The sequence below is a fragment of the Dendropsophus ebraccatus genome, chromosome 9 (assembly GCF_027789765.1).
Source record: "Dendropsophus ebraccatus isolate aDenEbr1 chromosome 9, aDenEbr1.pat, whole genome shotgun sequence".
In the NCBI taxonomy this organism is placed as follows: Eukaryota; Metazoa; Chordata; class Amphibia; order Anura; family Hylidae; genus Dendropsophus; species Dendropsophus ebraccatus.
In genome coordinates this window covers 60,512,935-60,533,548 of record NC_091462.1, presented here as the reverse complement: position 1 = coordinate 60,533,548, position 20,614 = coordinate 60,512,935, and the positions used below count along the sequence as shown (strand labels likewise).

The window sequence follows — 20,614 nt, the reverse complement described above, 5'->3', positions numbered from 1 at the left end:
TGAGAAGCACCTACATCTTAACCTGTTGTGCACCCCTAACTCCTTTTCTCCCCACACACAGAAACATTCAGCCAAGTGATCCTGTGTTCTCTATGGGAAAGGGTAAGCCGCAGTAAGAGAGCTCTGGCTGGCGCTTATCTCTCCCAAAACAAAGGGACCAGGCTGTGATTTTCTATCACACCCAGCCCCCTATCACCACAGGCATCATCTGCTGGTGGTCATATGGGAGAGCCCTAAACACCTTATACTGAACCCACTGCAAGTGGCATGTACAGCTGACAAAAAAATATAAGGCGTATGGGGACCTTTAGTAAATCTGAGGTCAGTACAATTATTATACTCAATTTATATAGTTTATGTTTTACTACCTTTTAAAGATTAATAGCTGTGTTGAGGGATATTTTCTTGCACTGTAGAAACAGTTCACTGCAATACATAAGCATAGCCTGCCTATGGTAGAGAAAACTACCAAACTGGGGATGTATCGAAATTAATGAGCTGTACTGTCAAGCATAAGCTGAACAAAAAAAAAAAAAAAAAAGTCTGAAACAAGGCATTTGAAAATAATCTTTACTTCTAAAAGGGTAATTACTACAAGTCAGAAGAAAAGTACAGTAACATATGCTGTCCAGTAATTATCATAAGAGCAGAAAGCATATTATGGCAGCAGCTTGTCAGTAGAGCTGGAGTCCAAAGGAGAGTACCCAAAGAAAAACGTGGGAGATCAATTAACTTCTATTGTACAGAAGGCTTTAATGCTGCTCATTACGGCAACGTCCAGGAACAGATGCGCCACAGACTTCACTTGGACCTCTGCCTCATCTTTCTCCTTTTACGCTTAAGCCTATGGAAACATTAAAAATTACCACAAAAGCAAAACAAACATGTAGATCCAGAAGATCAGTGAAGAGAGAGGTAGTAGCCGTAGCAGCCAGGCTCCAAGGGTAGATGCCGAGATCCCAAGCCAGGAGATCAGGGAATGGAGAATGGTAGATGAAGTGTCGGATCCTCGGGGTAGGCGGGGACCACAGGAGCCAGAATGACGGCGCTTCACGGCTTCAGGTTTAATGAAGTAAAACTAATTTTAATGGTCTCATAAAAAACGCGTTTCGAGGCATAAATTGCCCCTTTGTCAAGTAGGAGAGACATGATCATGTCTCTCCTTCTTGACAAAGGGGCAATTTATGCCTCGGAACGCGTTGTTTATGAGACCATTAAAATTCATCGTTTTACTTCATTAAACCTGAAGCCGTGAAGCGCCGTCATTCTGGCTCCTGTGGTCCCCGCCTACCCCGAGGATCCGACACTTCATCTACGGTCATCCTGTTGACACCAATGTTTAAAGCAGTTTTCTTTTTGTTTTTAGCAAGAAGCAGCCCCGGATCTCCCTAACACAGGAATCTGTGCAATGTGCAGCAGCCGTTGCTACTGTGATCATCACATATGTAATCATGGATTGCAGAATCACTTTAACCCCTTCGCGTCAGCACTTGTGTTAAGCCAGTCAGAGGACTTGGAGAGCCCCAGGGACATGAATGGTTCTTTTTATCATGTTTATGAAAAGGTTGCTTGCAAGTAAACACCAGTTAACTCTAAAAGTCACAACATTTTTAAGGGGGGGGGGGGTGGGGGGGGGGGGGGGAAATAAGACCCTGTCTTATATTAGGAAAAATATGGTAATTAACCTCTGGTAATTTCCTCCTTGTGTTTAAAAGGCCATAGCGCTTGCATTTTTTCACCTAGAAACCCACGAGCATTTATTTTTTGCGTCACTAATTGTACTTTGCAATGACAGACTTAATTTTTGCATAAAATATGCTGCAAAACCAGAAAAGTTATATGCGTGGTGAAATTGAAAAAAAAAAAAAAAAAAAAAAAAAAAAAAAAAAAAAAAAAAAAAGCGCAATTCATGTTGTGTATGTTCCTCAAGTCAGTACGATTAAAACGATATGCAACTTGCATAACTTTTATATTCGATGGCTTTTAAAAAAAATAAAACCTACAGAAAAAAACGTTCCTTAAAATCGCTCTATTCCCAGGCTTATAACGCTTTTATCCTTTGGTCTATGGGGCTGATTGAGGTGTCAATTTTTGCGCCATGATGTGTTCTTTCTATCGGTACCTTGATTGCGTATATGCGACTTTTTGCTTTTCATTACAATGTTTCTGGATTTGATGCAACCAAAAACGTGCAATTATTGCACTTTGGCGGGTCTTTGCGCTTACACGGTTTACCGTGCGAGATCAGGAATGTGATCAAATTGTTTGGTATCGCCACGTGCGTAATCGCCCGAACAGGTTTATTTATAAAATGGGAAAAGGGGGGTGATTCAGACATTAGGGGAGGGCTTTTTTATTACTGAAAACACTTTTTTTTTTTAACTTATACATGTATTAGAAGTCCTCCTGGGGGACTTCTAATACAACTACACTGATCTCCCATATAGATCAGTGTAGCTGTATTATACAGCACCGATCAATGAGATCGGTGCTCTATTGCTTTGGTCTGCTGCAAACCATTGCAATAGAATACCGAGCCGGGATCAGAGTCATTCCGACACTGAGGCCCGGGAAGACCAAGGGAGCCCCCTCCGCGATCGCATCACAGGGGGGGAACCCACCACTAGACACCAGGGATTAGCTGCATTTACCACTGTTAGATGCAGCTGTCATGTCATGGTCGCAGCGCGGCCCCCCTTTGAAGACCTCATGCGGACATATGCCGTATGGGTACGGCATATGTCCTTAAAGGACAACTCCGGCGAAAAAATTTTTGGGCTTATTTAACACACATTACAAAGTTATATAACTTTGTAATGTGGTTAAATACCCGGTCTGGCCCCCTTCCCCCACTTTCCAACCCCGACCCCCCCACCCCGGAAGTTAAAGAATATATACATTACCTATTACGGTCGTCACGGTCCTCTTCTCTGGTGTCGAGTGACGTCAGAGCTGGGGGGCGGTCCGGGTCTTCTTCCTCCTCGGCGTCTTCATTGAGAGTGAATGGGAGAGAAAAGGCTGCTGGTGCACATGCGCACCAGCAGCCTTTTCATTGGCTGGAGCGCATCACATGGCTTCCAGCTTGCTCAGCCCTGATTGGCTGAGCTTGCTGGAAGCCATGTGATGCGCTCCAGCCAATGAAAAGGCTGCCGGTGCGCAAGCGCACTGGCAGCCTTTTCTCTCTCATGGACCCGGAAGCAAGAGACATCGCTGGACGGCGGAGGCAGGTGACGGTGAGGCGGACGGCGGGAGAATGGAGTGGCGATCGTCACCGGAGGGATGGTGAGTATGGTGTCTGTGTGTGTTTTTTTTTTGGGGGGGGGGTCCCGCCGGAGTTGTCCTTTAAGAGGTTAAAGGGGAATTCCTGATAAGAAAAACTAGTTTTCTATTAAAAGTTATATAGATGTGTCTATACAACGTATGACCGTATCTGTGCGGTTCTGCCACACTGGTAGCTGATAGAAATCCAGGAAGTGAAAAAAAATGGCCCCTGTGCCAATCCACATTGTCTCCTGCTCCTTCTGCTCTCCCCCCTTAGGAGACAAATATTCCATGCCTCTGTCTCACATTGTGTGTGTTTGCTAAGCACAGGCTGATGATGCAGAGAGGGGGCAGGGCATGAAGTCACAGGAAGCTTGGCTGGATCCCCCAATCCCAAGTGCTCCACCTCCTCTGATCAGCCAGAAGCAGGTACAGCACTAATTTTACTAATTGTTATGGGTGGGGGACTGTGATGATCAGCTGAGGGAAAGCATTGCATTCTGGGGACTGCTCAACCAGGAAGGACAGAAACAAAAACAGAACAAACCCCCCCCCCCCTAAACAAAATGATTTTTGGTAGTTTCAAAACTGGGATAGACAGGGAAGTAATCCTATACGCTTCTGCAGAAGTTTCATTTTTTTAACCTCTACCTGGGGTTCCCCTTTAAAGCATAACTGTCATTTTTCCTAAATCAATAAATAACAGTACCAGCGATTTTAAAGTGACTGTACCACCAGGCCCAGGCTGAAGCACTGGAGGCGGCTTACCCACCCTTTTTGGGAGGAAAACCCCACCCCTCTATGATAGGGTTCCATTGATTTTTAATAGAGTCACGTCATGGAGGGGCTGGGGTTTCTTCCCACTGGGGGTGGGTTGCCCGCCCGCCTCCAGTGCTTCAGCCTGAGCCTGGTGGTACAGTCACTTTAAGTAATATATAGGTTTTATTAAGCAAAAGAGTTTCCTTCTGTACTCAGAAAGCTGTTTCCCTACCTCCCCCCTCACTTCAGAAAAAGCAGGATGTGTGTGTCCATTTTGCTCTATGGAGAGGGAGGAAATGACCACGGAGATGAGAAAATAGGTAGAACTGCAAAACACTATATCCTGTCATTAAAAGTGAGGATCTGGCTACTAATAGCAACTGGTCCCCATGTGATATGAAGTGAGCTCAGCTACTGAGCTCACTTCATAGTGCCGCTGGACCCACTGGGGTGTATGTCATGGGTCCTTAAGTGACAGGGTTCCATGACATTGCAGGGTTAAAGAAGCAGTTCACAAAAAATTTATTGCTTCCCCACCCCCCTCCCCGGTAGCCACTGACACGTATACTCACTACAGCTGATCGGTGTCCCGCAGTGCCATTCAAATGGGGCGCACGCTCACATCCGCCTCTGCTGTGACTCATCTTCTCTGTCCTGTCATTATATGCCTGATCTCACACGCTTCCATGCATTCTCTATGGAAGCATGTGACTTCTGGTGTTCAATTACAAGTCCAAGGCAGAGAAGTCACTGCAGAGGCAGACGTGAGCACAACGGATTTGAACGGCACTGCGGTACACCGATCAGCTGTGGTGAGTATAAGTGCCAGCGGCTACTGGGGGGGGGGGGGGGGGGGGGAGCAATACATTTTTTGTGAACTGCTTCTTTAAGGGAAACATCTGCATGAGCTTGTCCATTCTCCGAGTACTATGGTGTCCCCCCCACACACACACACACACTCACTCACACTCACCTGCGCATTCTCTTCTTACGCCACTGGAAAAGAGAAGGTATAAATTAAAATAATGTTAATTGTAGTATTTTAAAGAGGTATTCCAATAGACCCCCAGCTCTATTCATTCCTATGGAGTGACAGAAGGAGCCAAGTAGAGCGCTCTACCAGCTTACTCGGCTCTGTCACCCCATAAGAGTGACTAGAGCCACGGGTCACACACTGTACCTGCAGCTCTATTCATAATACAGAAATAGCGCTAACACTAACCTGTACACAATCTATAGCTACAGCAGCAGCAGTGTAATCTCAACCATTCTATTGCAATGCCCTCAAAATGTCTAAATGTGTCAGAAAAGAAAATTCAGGCTAGAGATGAGCAAATATACATACCCTCCCATGGCACAGAGAAAGGCTACGTACCTACGTTCCCATGGCACAGAGAAAGGCTACGTACCTACGTTCCCATGGCACAGAGAAAGGCTACGTACCTACGTTCCCATGGCACAGAGAAAGGCTACGTACCTACGTTCCCATGGCACAGAGAAAGGCTACGTACCTACGTTCCCATGGCACAGAGAAAGGCTACGTACCTACGTTCCCATGGCACAGAGAAAGGCTACGTACCTACGTTCCCATGGCACAGAGAAAGGCTACGTACCTACGTTCCCATGGCACAGAGAAAGGCTACGTACCTACGTTCCCATGGCACAGAGAAAGGCTACGTACCTACGTTCCCATGGCACAGAGAAAGGCTACGTACCTACGTTCCCATGGCACAGAGAAAGGCTACGTACCTACGTTCCCATGGCACAGAGAAAGGCTACGTACCTACGTTCCCATGGCACAGAGAAAGGCTACGTACCTACGTTCCCATGGCACAGAGAAAGGCTACATACCTACGTTCCCATGGCACAGAGAAAGGCTACATACCTACGTTCCCATGGCACAGAGAAAGGCTACATACCTACGTTCCCATGGCACAGAGAAAGGCTACATACCTACGTTCCCATGGCACAGAGAAAGGCTACATACATACGTTCCCATGGCACAGAGAAAGGCTACATACCTACGTTCCCATGGCACAGAGAAAGGCTACATACATACGTTCCCATGGCACAGAGAAAGGCTACATACATACGTTCCCATGGCACAGAGAAAGGCTACATACATACGTTCCCATGGCACAGAGAAAGGCTACATACATACGTTCCCATGGCACAGAGAAAGGCTACATACATACGTTCCCATGGCACGGAGAAAGGCTACATACATACGTTCCCATGGCACAGAGAAAGGCTACATACATACGTTCCCATGGCACAGAGAAAGGCTACATACATACGTTCCCATGGCACAGAGAAAGGCTACATACATACGTTCCCTTGGCACAGAGAAAGGCTACATACATACGTTCCCATGGCACAGAGAAAGGCTACACACACACATACATACGTTCCCATGGCACAGAGAAAGGCTACACACACACACATACATACATTCCCATGGCACAGAGAAAGGCTACACACACACATACATACGTTCCCATGGCGTTACCGTCAGACTGATACAGCACATCTTTAGGTGTATGTGAACACGTCTTACAAAGAATGAGAACCCCTCTAATGCAGGGAGTGTGGGGATTAGGCGCTCCCTACTGCAGAGGGGTCTGCACCCACAGAGCACACTGTATACTCTTCTCACATAGAAAGCAACTGAGTTGCAGCAAGAGCCATATTACTATGTAACCAGAGAGCAGCAGTGCCGGGAGACCAGCGGGTGAGACCTTCCCGTGCAGCTGGTGAGCGGCGGCCACACATCCCGTCAGACACATCCCCTGTACGGCCCCGTGTGCCCTCCTCTCCCGGCCATGTTTCCATTAGGCAGCTCTCCTCCCGGCCACACACAGCAGAGCAGACGGGTGACTCTTACCTTAGCCCTCATGGTGATGGCTCAACCTGAAAGAAAAGAACACATCAGTCACCTGTTACCACACATGGAGCATACGGGCCCCGCAGTGCACACTGACCGCCTCACCTGCTGCTCCCACACCGGACCGGCTCTAACTGAACAGACGCGCGCCTGATGCGGAAGTACTCAGCCATGACGTCATGACGCCGCGAACGTGCCTCGCGCTGTGGCTTCTTCGTGGGCCTCCCCAGCAGTGGTCGCAACGTGGTGATCACGTGGCTGCTTGAGCGGTTTCCTTCTTGTTGCTGTATTTTATGTACAGTTTCACACAGAGCGTTTTGCTTGTTTTCTGCCCCTCAAACATTAGTTTGGGGAGAGTCAGGAGTAAAACATTGTACAAATATTTCTGTGGGGGTTTGGCAGGTTATCTTCACTTTTGATACATTGTTAGAGTAACCGACACAAAGGTATCTTTATGTGATATGAAAATGCATGTTAACTTGTATGTGTATAACTGAAATGTATTTACACAGAGCAATACCGATTAGCGCTCCGTGTAAGGGTCCATTTGCACAGAAAGATTATTTGACAGATTTGAAGACAAAGCCAGGAATAGATTTGAAAAGAGGAGAAATCTCAGGTTTTCCTTTATGACCTGATCTCTGTTTATAGTCTGTTCCCGGCTTTGGCTTCAATTCTTTGGCAGATAATCTGTGTGAATGGACCCTAATGGTGTGTTTACACAGATTTATCCCACAGATTTTTTTTATAGTCTGTTCCTGGCTTTGTCTTCAAAGATCTGTGAGATAAATCTGCCTGTGTAAACACACCATTATACGCAACAATCAGAAAATGAAACGATCATCGGCTGATTTTTTTTTTAACCCCTAGACGACTTTGGACGTACCTGTACACCCGGGCCTCCTGTCACCAGACGACCCTGGGCGTACAGGCATGTTTTGGGTGTATATCCCACTATGAAGCACGCGCTTCATAGCAGGTAGAGGCTTAATGCAGCTGGGCCCTCACCGTTAATGAAATGCTGCCGCGATCACGGCGTTTAAGTGTCGGTGCTCTGCTTATTGAGTCTGCCGGATGGGTGCGGATGGGTTACTTTGCAGGTTTTTTACCTCACCTGCTTTAAACAATTGCACAGTATTGAATTGTCGTAAGGACCTATTCTGTCTATATTTTTCACGTAGACTGACCTGAGGAGAACTTGCAGTATTAGGCTATATTCACACATGACTATAATGACAGATATGCAGAAATGGTGTAGATAGACCACAGACAACTCCTGGACAGTATACAAATATAAGAAGCGTTTTGTGTAGAGCTTGATCACGGGGCTGGCAAAATGCGTATTGGGGAGGAGGAGGATCCATTGACCACCGGACACTGAGGTATATTTTGCACTTAGCCTGTTGTTACATCCTACATGGCTGAAGGTTTATCGTGAATATCCATATACATCATAGGAGACATATGTTAGCCATGTTATCTTAGCACTTGCAGTTTATTCATTGCTCCTTATTGACGCCTATACGCTTCTCATATTTTTATACTGTCCAGGTGTTGTCTGTGGTCTATCTACACCAGGGGTCTCAAACTCAATTTACCCAGGGGCCGCTGGAGGTAGAGGCTGGGTGAGGCTGGGCCGCATCAGGGTTTCCACAAGAAAAACAAGATACCACCCCTCCATAGCCACTCCCCTACAGTCACCACATGCTGCTTACTGAATAGTACCCCATATAGTATCCAATCCCAATTATAGTGCCCTATATAGTATCCAATTCCCAATATAGTGCACCACATAGTATCCAATCCCCCCATATAGTGCCCCACATAGTATCCAATCCCCCATATAGTGCCCCACATAGTAGCCAATCCCCCCATATAGTGCCCCACATAGTAGCCAATCCCCCCATATAGTGCCCCACATAGTAGCCAATGCCCCATATAGTGCCCCACATAGTAGCAATGCCCCCATATAGTGCCCCACATAGTAGCCAATGCCCCCATATAGTGCCCCACATAGTAGCCAATCCCCCATACAGTGCACTATATAGTATCCAATGCCCCCATATAGTGCCCACATAGTATCCAATGCCCCCATATAGTGCCCACATAGTATCCAATGCCCTCATATAGTGCTCACATAATATCCAATGCCCCATATAGTGCCCACATAGTAGCCAATGCGCCCATATATGTCCCACATAGTACCCAATGCCCCCATATAGTGCCCACATAGTATCCAATGCCCCCATATAGTGCCCACATAGTAGCCAATGCCCTCATATAGTGCCCACACTATCCCACCTGACCCCCCCACACACACTACCCCACGTGACCCCCCTAGACACTATCTCACCTTACTCCCCCCCTACACATACTACCCCACCTGGCCACAATTCCCCCACACACACACACACTGCCAACCCCCCAGCCTTCCCACCCCCCGGCCGCCATCCCCTGGGTTACAAAAGAATACTCACCAGCTTGGATCCGCTATCGTCGGTCGTGGGGCACAACTGCCGGGTGACGTCATTCCAGCCCGTGTAGACTAGAGGCAGGAGAGAGGCGCCGCAGGAGCGTGGAGCCGCCACAGCCGTCCATCCAATGAATGAGGGGCGGGATGACGTCACTGAGCAGCGCGTTCCCGGCATGCTGTACGTCCGTGGGATCCGGCCTCAGGGGAGAGAGGGCAGTGCTGACGCAGTGAGTGCCGGGGCGGGGGGGATGTTCTGGGGGCGATCGCTGTCGGGCGCCAGCACTGCCTCCTGTAGTTTGACGTCGGTAGGCAAAAGATTCGGGGCAGTGACTTTCCTTTCTGGGGCACTGGCCCCGAATCTTATTGCCTAGAGACGTCACTGGGTCGGGCCACATATAATGCGGGACACTGGGTGAGGTGGGGGCCGCAAACTAGTGTCCCGAGGGCCACAGTTGGCCCACGGGCCGCGAGTTTGAGACCCCTGATCTACACCATTTCTGCATATCTGTCATTATAGTAATTTGTTTTTTTATAATTTTGTTGTTTAAAAATAGTTTTCAATAAAGGAATCATTGTTTAATATTTGGTCTATGTAGGATATGTTCACACATGGTATTTGGCCAGTGTTTCAGTCAGCATTTTGGTCAGTATTTGTTCCCAAAATCAGTTGTGGAACAGACATAGAAATACTATAATGGAAAGATTTGCAGAGTTAGGCTTTGTTCACACACAGTAATTCCCTCAGTATTTTTTTTAACCAAAACAAGTGGGTTAAAAAAAAAAAAAAAAAAACACAGAAATTGTCCACATTTTTCAATTATGTTTTTTCTTTGTTGATTCCACTCCTGATTTTGGCTACAAATACTGTGTTTCTGCCTTTTTGTGTTTTCAACCCACTCCTGGCTTTGGTTAAAAAATACTGACCAAAATACTGTATGGGAACATACAGATTCCCGCCATCTGTGCTGGTTTTGTGACATATAAATACACTGTAGATGGGCCTAGTGCCCACAGTACACAGATATCCCCTCCCCTCAGTAACAAGCCTCCTGCAGAATCTAGTCTGGCTGCATCACCCAGGGGAGGTAGCGAAGTGGTACATTAGCTTTAACCCTAGTATGGAGCCAAGTAGCTTTAGGCTGAATTCAGATTTGTGTTGATTTTTTGCTGCAAATTACAACACAATGCATGTCAATAGGGTTTAAAAAAGAAAAACTGTTACTACAAGCATGCTGTCAATTTTCAAACTAAATGCTTATTATGTTATGGATATGTCGTTTATTTAATACATAGGGTAAAATACTCATCAATCTGCAGGCTGTAACAAACATGGATTTTGTTGTAGAATTTCTACCGATTTTTGCACCAGTGGACATTTCTGCAGCAGGTTTTTAGACAAAATTTCCATGAAATTCCCAGTCATGTACATGCATGAAGTAAAAACAACTTTATTCAGATATATGAATAATTTCCTATCCCTAAGTGGGGCTCTACAGAAGAAGATAATGTCACGTTAATTTTTTTTTGCAGATTGCTAGATTGCTAAGAAAGTTAACAAACTGCATATACGTTGTACTGTATGTGCAAATGGATATTTGTAAGGCTAGGTTCACACTGCGTTTTTGCATCCATTTAAAGTACCTGTTTCAGTTTGTTTAATTTTAACGTACAAGAAAACGCGGTCAACCACAGCTAATTTTTTTATTATGTAAGTCAATGGAAAACGTGTCTTGCAGTATAGCATACAACAGCATCTATTTTCACCATCCATTCGACAGCAAAATTGCAGTGTGAACCTTGCATTAAATATAGTACAGCATATCTCAGAAAAGCAGAGCTGCACTTCCAAGACCTGATCCCACAGCTCCGGTCCCACTGGCTTATGGTATCCCGCCTTGGCCGCTAAATGACTGAGCGGGCCTAACATGTCACGTCCCAGGTCCCCACTCAGACCCAGAAGTGGCCGAGACTCTGGGACAAGAGCTGTGGGATACCGGCACCAGCGCTGGAGCGGGAAGATGAGAGCAAGTTACGTCTTTTATTCTCCACCTCCCCAGCGACTCTGTACCCACAATCTGTCCCCCCCAAACCGCTTGTACCATTAGATAGCTGCTTTTATTCCAAGATCTGTCCTGGGGTCCGTTCGGCAGGTGATGCAGTTATTGTCCTAAAAAACAACTTTTAAACTTGCAGCCCTGTGCCAAACTGCAGTGGCCTAGAGTATCTGTGTCCTAACTTTACACCACCCCTCCGTCCCTTCTCCCCACCCTCCTCATCATTAGGAATGCCACTGGCAGGATTTTTCCTATTCCTCTGCTGTGAAAACTGCACAGGTGCACGATCCAGCCCATGTGCAGTATTCACACAGGACCAATCTAGGCCACAGTCGTTGGGCACAGGGCTGCAAGTTTAAAAGTAGTTTTTTAGGACAATAACTGCATCACCTGCCGAAATATTGGATTAAAAGCAGCTATCTGAAGGTACAAGCGGTTTGGGGTGGGCAGATTGTGGGTACAGAGTCACTTTAAGCTCTCTGTTTTAACAATATGTTCAATGGGAAAGCTCCCGATGCTAAATAAGTCCACTGTATTTTCGCCACTATAGCTATAAGTTGTTTTTTTTTGTATATTTTCAATGTTTGGTAAACCATTTCATCATGTGCACTGATATCAAGTTGTATAAACTGGTAAAGGTGGTTGTTTGGTTTGGACAAACCTTTAGCATGTGAGAGGCACAGTGATGAACTCCCTAGTTTTAGATATGTGGAAAGATGCCAGCAAATGCTCTTTTATGTTTTTTCTACACAGAGAGAGAGATCGGAGCCACACAATTTGACCATAAGAATATGCAAAGTAGTAAAGAGGACTACAAGATACAGCTCATTCACTAGTTTATTAATACCCCTAATATAAACAGTACAGTTCTGTTTAAATAATTAAGCATAGAATATAAAACAGAATTAGAACGGCTTTGAACAAAATATATACATTAATAAACTGTACAAATGAGAGTCACCTGTTTAACCACACAGTTAAAAAGAAATGTCTGGGCTACAAATAAAAGAGAAAAAAAGAAAGAAAAAGGTATTATACATAAAACTGCAGACATTACACCTTGCGAGTCCTGGCAGTACAAGTTTCACTGACAGAAATCTACTGGTGACAAGTAAGAATATGGAGTCATACATAATACTACTAAATCTGCTCTTACATAGAATTATGTACACGATAGCCAGAAGAAAACAGCCTGGTTTTACTGGGTCATTATAAAGTGAGACACGTATACAAAATATCTATAGATAGTAATGTGTATCAGCCTAAGTTTCAGTGTGTTGTAATATCGTGGTAAACTTCATACATCAGATGGAAAAATGATTAGGGAAATGATTCGCCAAGATAAGCGGATACATTTGCATCTTAGTGATCGCCTAGCAGCTTACATAATGCTTCATAGTAGGAAGACAAAATCATCTCCAGACAGAAACCGAGCCCAGCGTCAGTGAGTTGAGATAAACCCCTGGGGGAATACTTTAGCTCATACTTATTCAGCATGAATGCACCGCTATTTGCATCTCTTTTAATGAGATTGGAAAACCATACAGAAGAATCCACAAAGTACACATCCACCACCTCCCAAATGTACACTGCAAACAGAAATAACACCACTAGATAGAAAAATATATGCAAAAATCAATTGTCTCTATCCAGAATGATTAAACTTATATCTTGACCAAAGCAGAAAGTAGCAAAATATAATATACGTGAGACTAACAGTGCCATAGTATTTAAGTAGGGATAAAAAAAACAATGGATCCGCTAATACATTTTAACGCAGTGCTGTGATTTAAACTTTTGACATGTTGTCCATTCACTCCACAGACTATAAGACTATAAGGCTATGTTCACACTCAGGCATAGGCAAAGAGATTGAAAGAGGAAAGTTTTCTGCTTGAAATGTCCTCTTCTTCAGGGTGCATTCACATTGAGTAATCCGCACAGAGAACATCTGGCGGATTCAGCCACTCGCATCCCCGTCTGTGCCATAGACTTCATTCTATGGTCAGGCGGATTTTGCTGTCCCCTCAAATAATTTAATTCTTTGGGCGGATGGCGGAATTTGCCCAAGCCTAGAATGTAGTCTATGGCACAGGCGGGAAAGCGAGCGGCGGAATCCACAGTATGTTGTCTGCGTGGATTACTCAATATGAATGCACCCTGAAGCGTGAAATTTGAGCATAATTTGAGAGGAATGCAAGCAGAATGCGACCACAATTCAAGCAGGAAAATTAATGACTTTTCTCTAGGTGAATAGCGGATCTGCGGCGGAAAATTCTGCCTTGTGAACAACATAGCGGAAATCCAATTAAGCACAACGGGGCAATGCTATCTTCATATTTTACGTGGAATTTGAAGCAGAATCTGCAGCTAATTTTATGCAGATTCCACACCTATTCCTCAGTGTGTACATACCCTGAGGGTGCGTGCACACTACGGAATTGCCGCGTATAACCCGCAGCGTATTCAGTCGCTCGTCCCCGCACGCCATAGACAGTATTCTGTGCACGGGCGGATTCTGCGTTCCGTCAAAAGAATTGACAAATACGCGGCAATTCCGTAGTGTGCACGCACCCTAATTGAGCAAATGTATACTTTTGTTAATCAAGTGAATATGTTGCAGCAGGCAGCTGGAGGGGTAATTGGGTCACGCTGCCACATGCACTTGACACCACTGCAATAAACTAGTGAGAGTAGAGCACATACTACATGAGTGGGGCTAAATTCAAGTGTACAAAGAAACCCTGAAAACTGGAATGGATTATACAAAGCAGTAAAAATGATGGAAAGAAAATACATCTGTAGCATAAAGAAAAAAATATATTTGGTGCCGTGTAAGGGGGCATTGACATGTTCTGTGATTACGGCCCATGCATGGACAATGTTCTTTTGACCGGAATCACTGAATTCCCAGCATCCCAATTCATTATAAAGCTGGGAGCTCCAAATCAGTTTAAATCTTTGCGCTACAGTACTGACACAGCCGCACAGCTGTGAGTTCAGTGATTCCGGTCAATAGCACATTGTATTTATGGACTGTGCATGGAACGTAGGAATAAGGCCTATGTACTTTTCTAAAGGATGAATAGATAACCTGCAGGCACCTGGAAATTTTTTTCTTAGAATAATACTTAAATCGTAGAATGTTAATGCAGGGTAGAGAGAAAAGCATAGTGACACTATAAAAGGCTATAAGGAGATTATATCTATATAGAGATTGATATATGATGCTGTTATATGCAAGTATTTGTGTATATGCACTGACCCACCTATCAGTAATCGCGTATAATAGCAGGAAAATGGGGTACACATAGATTTTGTCAGGGCAGCTTCAGTCACTACACACACAACTTTTTATTGTGGCTTTATTTTATGCTTAAAGCCACAAAGCTTTAGCAAACCCAATGCATGACAGATGGTGGCTGATGGACCTCACTGATTTATAATGGACTGTGTTCTGCTGAGGAGGTGTCCTTCCCTAAAAATGACAGAACCAGCAATAGGGGCTCCAAATTGTGACTACAACAAAGCCTAATAGTCATATCTGTTATATGTTAAACAAATATAACTGTATGTAGTCCCATTTTACTGTACAATATCCACAACATGGAGGAACAGATCTAGTTTCCATGATATAAAACCTATATGTTCATAGTGGTCAACCCCTTCAATTACCTTCAGTGCAAATACTACAAACTGTTGTCACTGCTCTCCAACAAATGCAATAGGCAGATCATGCACATGCAGGCGGGGTTACATATCTGCAGCTGAATGAAAATTATAGAGATGTAACCCACAGATCTTCACACTACATGGATCCACAGCGGACTTCGCTGCAAACCTGCAGCGGATGCGGTACGTGTGAAGGCACCCTAAAAGAGAGTCTGTACCACTCCTAACTTTTAGTAAATACCTGTGTTCCTCACAAAATAACAATTTTGAATAATTCTGCTAGCTTTTCAATGTAGAAAATGTTTATTGGACAGTCTCTACATAAATTCCAAGACAAGGAATACTTAATACCTTGTTTAACGCCAAGGCACTTGAAGAACATGCTGATGATATAGGATCGGCAAAGTTCACACATGCCAGCTGTATTTTTATACAATACAGTCTTCTAGGTGGACTGCTAATAATCCAGAAATAGTTCAGACAAAGACCATAAATCAGACATACAGTCAGCACTCTGTATAGCCCCCTATGCATTACATGAAAAGAGCAGCATAGTGTAATGGTAGGAAAGGTTCCAGGTAACTGGTGCTCAGTCTGAAGGAAACATGTAGTAGTGACTGGTTTCATGGCGTGTTGGTTATTTGTGTCTATGGCTTTTCTAAAGCTTACAGTTTATTACATGCAGCCCAATGTGAGGATGACATATTCTCCTGGCCTACTGCTGCTAATTCACAGCTTTCTACCCATGCACATTAATAGAAACAAAGTGGCAGGTGGGTGGCTGGAGGCCACAGCTCCTTTAGTACATGGCACTTCATAGCAATATCACTGTGATGCAACTAATAAACTTTACATGTCAGAAAAATTCTACCATAGTCGCACATAACCTATGGACCATTGAAATCGGCATTTGTCACTGCTACAGTAAGTGCTGCCCACTGAAAGAAGAGCATAACAAGGTGACAGATTCCTTTCAACCATCATCTGCCCTACTTCATCTGTGTATACATATAACATACTAGAGTACACTGCCCCGTCCTTAACCATCCATGCCTTCTTTTTACCCCTTTTCCTTTGACTGCAGAAAGGAAAAGCTGCTCCCTCCAGCATAGATCTAAGCTACTGAGAATTGTGGCTTTACCCTAAATGCATCCTTTTCTACTAAATCTGCTACTCTGAGGATATTTCATGTACATTCTTATAGATGCACAGCCATGATCTTTTTACTTTAAGTACTGAGCTAATAAAATCACACTCACTTTTGCAACAAACCTTAAAGAAGCAGTCCAGTTTTTTCTTTAATTTCCCCCCCTGCTGCAGGCTGGCACAAATACATGATGATCACATGATGATCATGGTCCCCCAGCTCCATCGTAGTCCTGCAGCGCTGCTTGGATCCCGCAGGCACCCACATGACCTCCTCCTTTTTAGCTCTGAAGCTCAGAAGGCCAGAAGTCAGGGTCCAATGCATCTGAGAGCGCTCTCATAGAGATGCATTGAAGACCCTGACTTCTGGCCTTCAATAAACCTGTAGAAAGAAGAGGGGTCGGAAGAGCTGTAATCTGAGTGGTGCCGTAGGAGCTGCGTCGCAGGACCCCAATCATCACTGGTAAGTACAGTATATGGACCGGCCTGCAAAAAAAGAAAAACAAAATCTGGACTGCTACTTTAAGTTAAAACTACTAGATTGAGGTCATCTACATTTCAACAACATAAAACACAGGGTCATGTAACAAGTGTGCGTCTCTTTACATTTTAATATATAGACATGCATTCTGCACATGTAAAAGGTCAATCATTTCTTTTGATACATTGCACGTATGCAAAAAGCACTTACTGGGTTTTGTTTGTCAGCTCTTCAAAATAAATTATTTTCCAATAAAAATAAAAAAGAAAAACTTTCTACATAAAAATAAAAAAATAAAAAAAATCCACAGGCCACAGATGATTGTTTGCTACCAGTATACTATGTAGCAGAGCTTAAATACTATATCAGTAAATTGTTGTGTCCCCTTTTCTACATATGCCTTGAAAACAATGCTGAGGTACGCAGGAATGTGTGCAATAGGTTAGACTATGCCCAAATTGTAAAAATACTATATGGTATGACCAACCAGATGCAACACTCTTATTGGGGCAAATGAGCAGGATCCAAGGATAAACTGTTCAAAGTCCAGTTGCATTATTTATTTAATAAAGAATACAGGAACTCTGATTTATAGCTATAAAAGGTGAAGATTTACTTTATATGAGTTCAATGTTTCAAGTATTTCATCTACTTTAGAGTAAAAGTAGCCTGCAGAGGCTGTGCCAATGCCAGAGACCGGTATCATCTTCAGCACGAGCACTGCCCCCCACATTCTTACTTCTTCTCTAGTCCTGATACAGTACACTGATCTAAAAGGTTGCAAATTATTTTAAAATCGTATTCCACTGTGAGGGCTGTTCTATTTTTTATGACGTCATTACGACATATGGTGTTAAAGGGGTATTCTAGAGAATATGTACTCACCTGCCACCAATCCCCCCCCCCCCACTGCTGTCATTCTAATAGTATTAATCCCCCATGTCGCTTTCTTTTCATAGGAAGTACCGACCAAATCGCTAGCTGAGTGGGCACTTTCTATGTGTCAGGGCAGAGAACAGGAAGCACTGACACTACTTTTTTACTGACCAGTTTACTTCTAGTACAACTCTGGAATACCCTTTATTCTGGCAAGTGCTATACATAAGGTATTGAGATATACTCGGGTGGTAACTTTAACTCAGTAACATATAGACTTGAGAAATACCTCCAGAACAACAAGCTTAATGGGCATTATAGTGTTGTGGTGAGTTGTGTTTGCAATGTGCAAGCGATAAAACCATCTTTCATAGGGCCCTTGAGCAGCATATAACACAAGGCACACATAAGAACAGTATCTGCTTTTAACAAGATCACAATAAAGAACTCTTTTTCAAAATGGTTAAGTTTTGAAGCTTTAAGTTCCATAAGAGTAAAAGAAGAAGTCAAAAGGGCAGATGAAACCATATCAAGAGAATGTTCAACAAAGACGATGAGTATGACTCATGGGGAGATCAGTTTTTAACTGTACAAAGAAACCTGACCATACTGGCTGCACAGCAGTCATCATACTACTTATTATTTGCTCTTCCAAATAATCGGTCTGCAAAAACAGATATGATGGAAGCCAAGGTAACATATGGTCCTCACTCCTAGCGGATCTTAACAGAAATTTTGGTCTTGAGACCATTCTTGTATCAGTCAATTGTTTTGTGCTAGAAAGACAGAGTATCTCTCAGACAAATCCTCTGTTAGCCATGTCAGCAGTTGCCACCAAGACCTGTCCAGTGGTCAGGCACCATAAGGAAGTATTTATCCATTGCTTCACAGAATCGAGTTCGATACAGTTCTGGAGATACTACAGTAGGCATTTTACCTGAAAGGAAAGAAACAGTGAGCCAGATTAATGGACTTAGTTTCTACTTTAGATGAATGAATAAAATTCGAATTGTTCATTAGTTTTTCTTTAATTAAGAACAAACCAAAGGGGACGGGAGATCTAAGCTGTCATGTGTCATGTGAATAGGCTGCAATCTTCTTCATTATATAAGCATGAATAGTGCGTCTGCTAGCACACTCTGAAAATGATACAATGTGTTCTTTCTTCAGTCCCAGTGGTTAAAAAGGCATATACCTGCACTATTATTACAAAGCTGTTCCTACAATGTATTTCCTTTTGTGTTATAGACAATATTCATTTGCTTTTATCTAATTTATACACTTTGCCTGCTTCTCTGCCTGGGGTTCATGCTGCTTCTTAGTGCGGTTACCTGTTACTGCAGCACTGGAGTGCCTTCACATCACAAAATAAAATGTTATGTTACCATTAAACATACACCAACGTTTGGTACAACAAACAATAAGTCTGTGCCAGTGATTTATTTTGTCTTTTATTCTTTAGTTTTGAATTAGGTTTAAAATGTTAAGCACGTGTCAAGTCTACTGGATGTATTGTTTAAATACCTCTGCCCTCAAGGGATTAAATTAAATTGTTGAGATTCTGTTTTAAGGCCCTATTACACAAAGAGATTATCGGCCGCACTTGGCCGCTTACCCTACGTTCCGGCCAATAAATGCTTTGTGTTTTAGGGCAAGATAAGCGAAGGTCTGTTGTACATAGCTCTAGGATTGGAGCAGTGGCAGCAGATCACCACTCTCTTCTATGGGCCACCTGGATAATCTAAAGATTGTCTGAGCATCCCCCCCCCATCCTGCAGCTTCCCGTGCACCCCTTTCCCTCGCTCTATGTCTATGTGTGTAATAGCACAGACAGCGGGCCGGGAACAAGTAGAAAGCGAGCACTGACCTGACAGGTCCGTGCTTGCTTTGTCTTTATCATCAGCCCGTGTAATAGGGCCTTTAGTCCAATTTTATGTGTCTTTTATCTTTAAAAAATGCATTTGAAAATGTTCCGCCCACATTTTGCATGGTCTTTTTTTTCGTGGTCTATTTAAAGCGTTGTTATGCCTGCATACATATGGAGCATTATAGCCTGATGAAGGAACCGTTACGGTTTGGAAATGCATTGCTTGCTTTACTTGAATAAATATTGTTTTACTTTAGCAGAACCATCCCTGATCATTTTTTACTTTTTATTGGCTATTTTTACTGTGGTTCATTGAACAATACCGGATTAGCAGCTCTCCCAGTGGATTATTCCTCATGATATTATAGATGTTGTGGCTTGTGCATAGCCCACCCAAGTGAGCGTGTGCCTTCACATTTAACTCCACTGTTCTCACCATCTGTTTTGTCTGCACATAAGCACTTTCTGGTTTTTTTTTGCAATCAGATTTCTACTGGCTCAGAAGCTACATGTCGTAAGTAACATTGCCTTTAAATTGCAACAGCAGCCTCAGATTTGTCAGATTTTCTCAGAGGCATGTGCCTTTTAGTAAATCCAGTATGAGGGTGAGGATTTATGTTGGACTGGCATACCTGTAGACCGGCCTTAATAAACACGTCATACCCCCCATCCTGGTGTTTAATGTGAATGTGTTAGCTGTAATTCATGATTCATGTTTCAAACTGCTGACACTGTTAGCTGTTAGGACAAGGAGACACATAGTACCTTTCATATATCCAGCTGTGATTCCAGGATGTAGAAAATGCTTTTATTCTCTGGTACAAAGTGTCTAAGAAGCTTATGGGAGGGTCCAGCTTGGTGGATTTTAGGAGCTTGGGAAAGCCTCTTTGACTCTTTGTACTATGGAATACAAGCATTTTCTATATTCAGGAAGCAAAGCTAGATATATGAAATGTGTCTCATTGACCTAACATATATCCAACAGTGTCAGAAGTTTGGCATGTGAATAGCAACTGACAGATTTCCCTTCAAACTAGCCCATTATAGTTTAAAAATATGAATAAGGGACCTTCAGGCATTGAGAAATTTCTCCAAAGGATGAAGCAGACATGTAGGTGTTTACATTTTTATTTTTCCCTGA

General features: G+C 43.6%; 1 protein-coding gene and 1 long non-coding RNA gene across 4 annotated transcripts in view; both read right to left on the bottom strand.

The window, feature by feature from the left end:
- Positions 1–556: 556 nt before the first annotated feature.
- LOC138802146 (uncharacterized) lies at positions 557–7,098 on the bottom strand. Its single transcript, XR_011364691.1, has 4 exons — positions 7,010–7,098; positions 6,905–6,930; positions 4,994–5,016; positions 557–844 (listed from the first exon to the last, which is right to left on the bottom strand). It is a non-coding gene; the product is annotated as an uncharacterized lncRNA (long non-coding RNA).
- Positions 7,099–18,017: 10,919 nt separating this feature from the next.
- The window catches only part of PIKFYVE (phosphoinositide kinase, FYVE-type zinc finger containing), a 151,725-nt gene continuing 149,128 nt past the window's right edge, over positions 18,018–20,614 (bottom strand). For all 3 annotated transcript variants that reach the window (XM_069983502.1, XM_069983504.1, XM_069983503.1), the window contains one exon: positions 18,018–18,543. In XM_069983502.1, the coding sequence (XP_069839603.1) occupies positions 18,428–18,543 (116 nt within the window). In that variant the 3' untranslated portion in view covers positions 18,018–18,427. The remainder of the gene's footprint in view (positions 18,544–20,614) is intronic.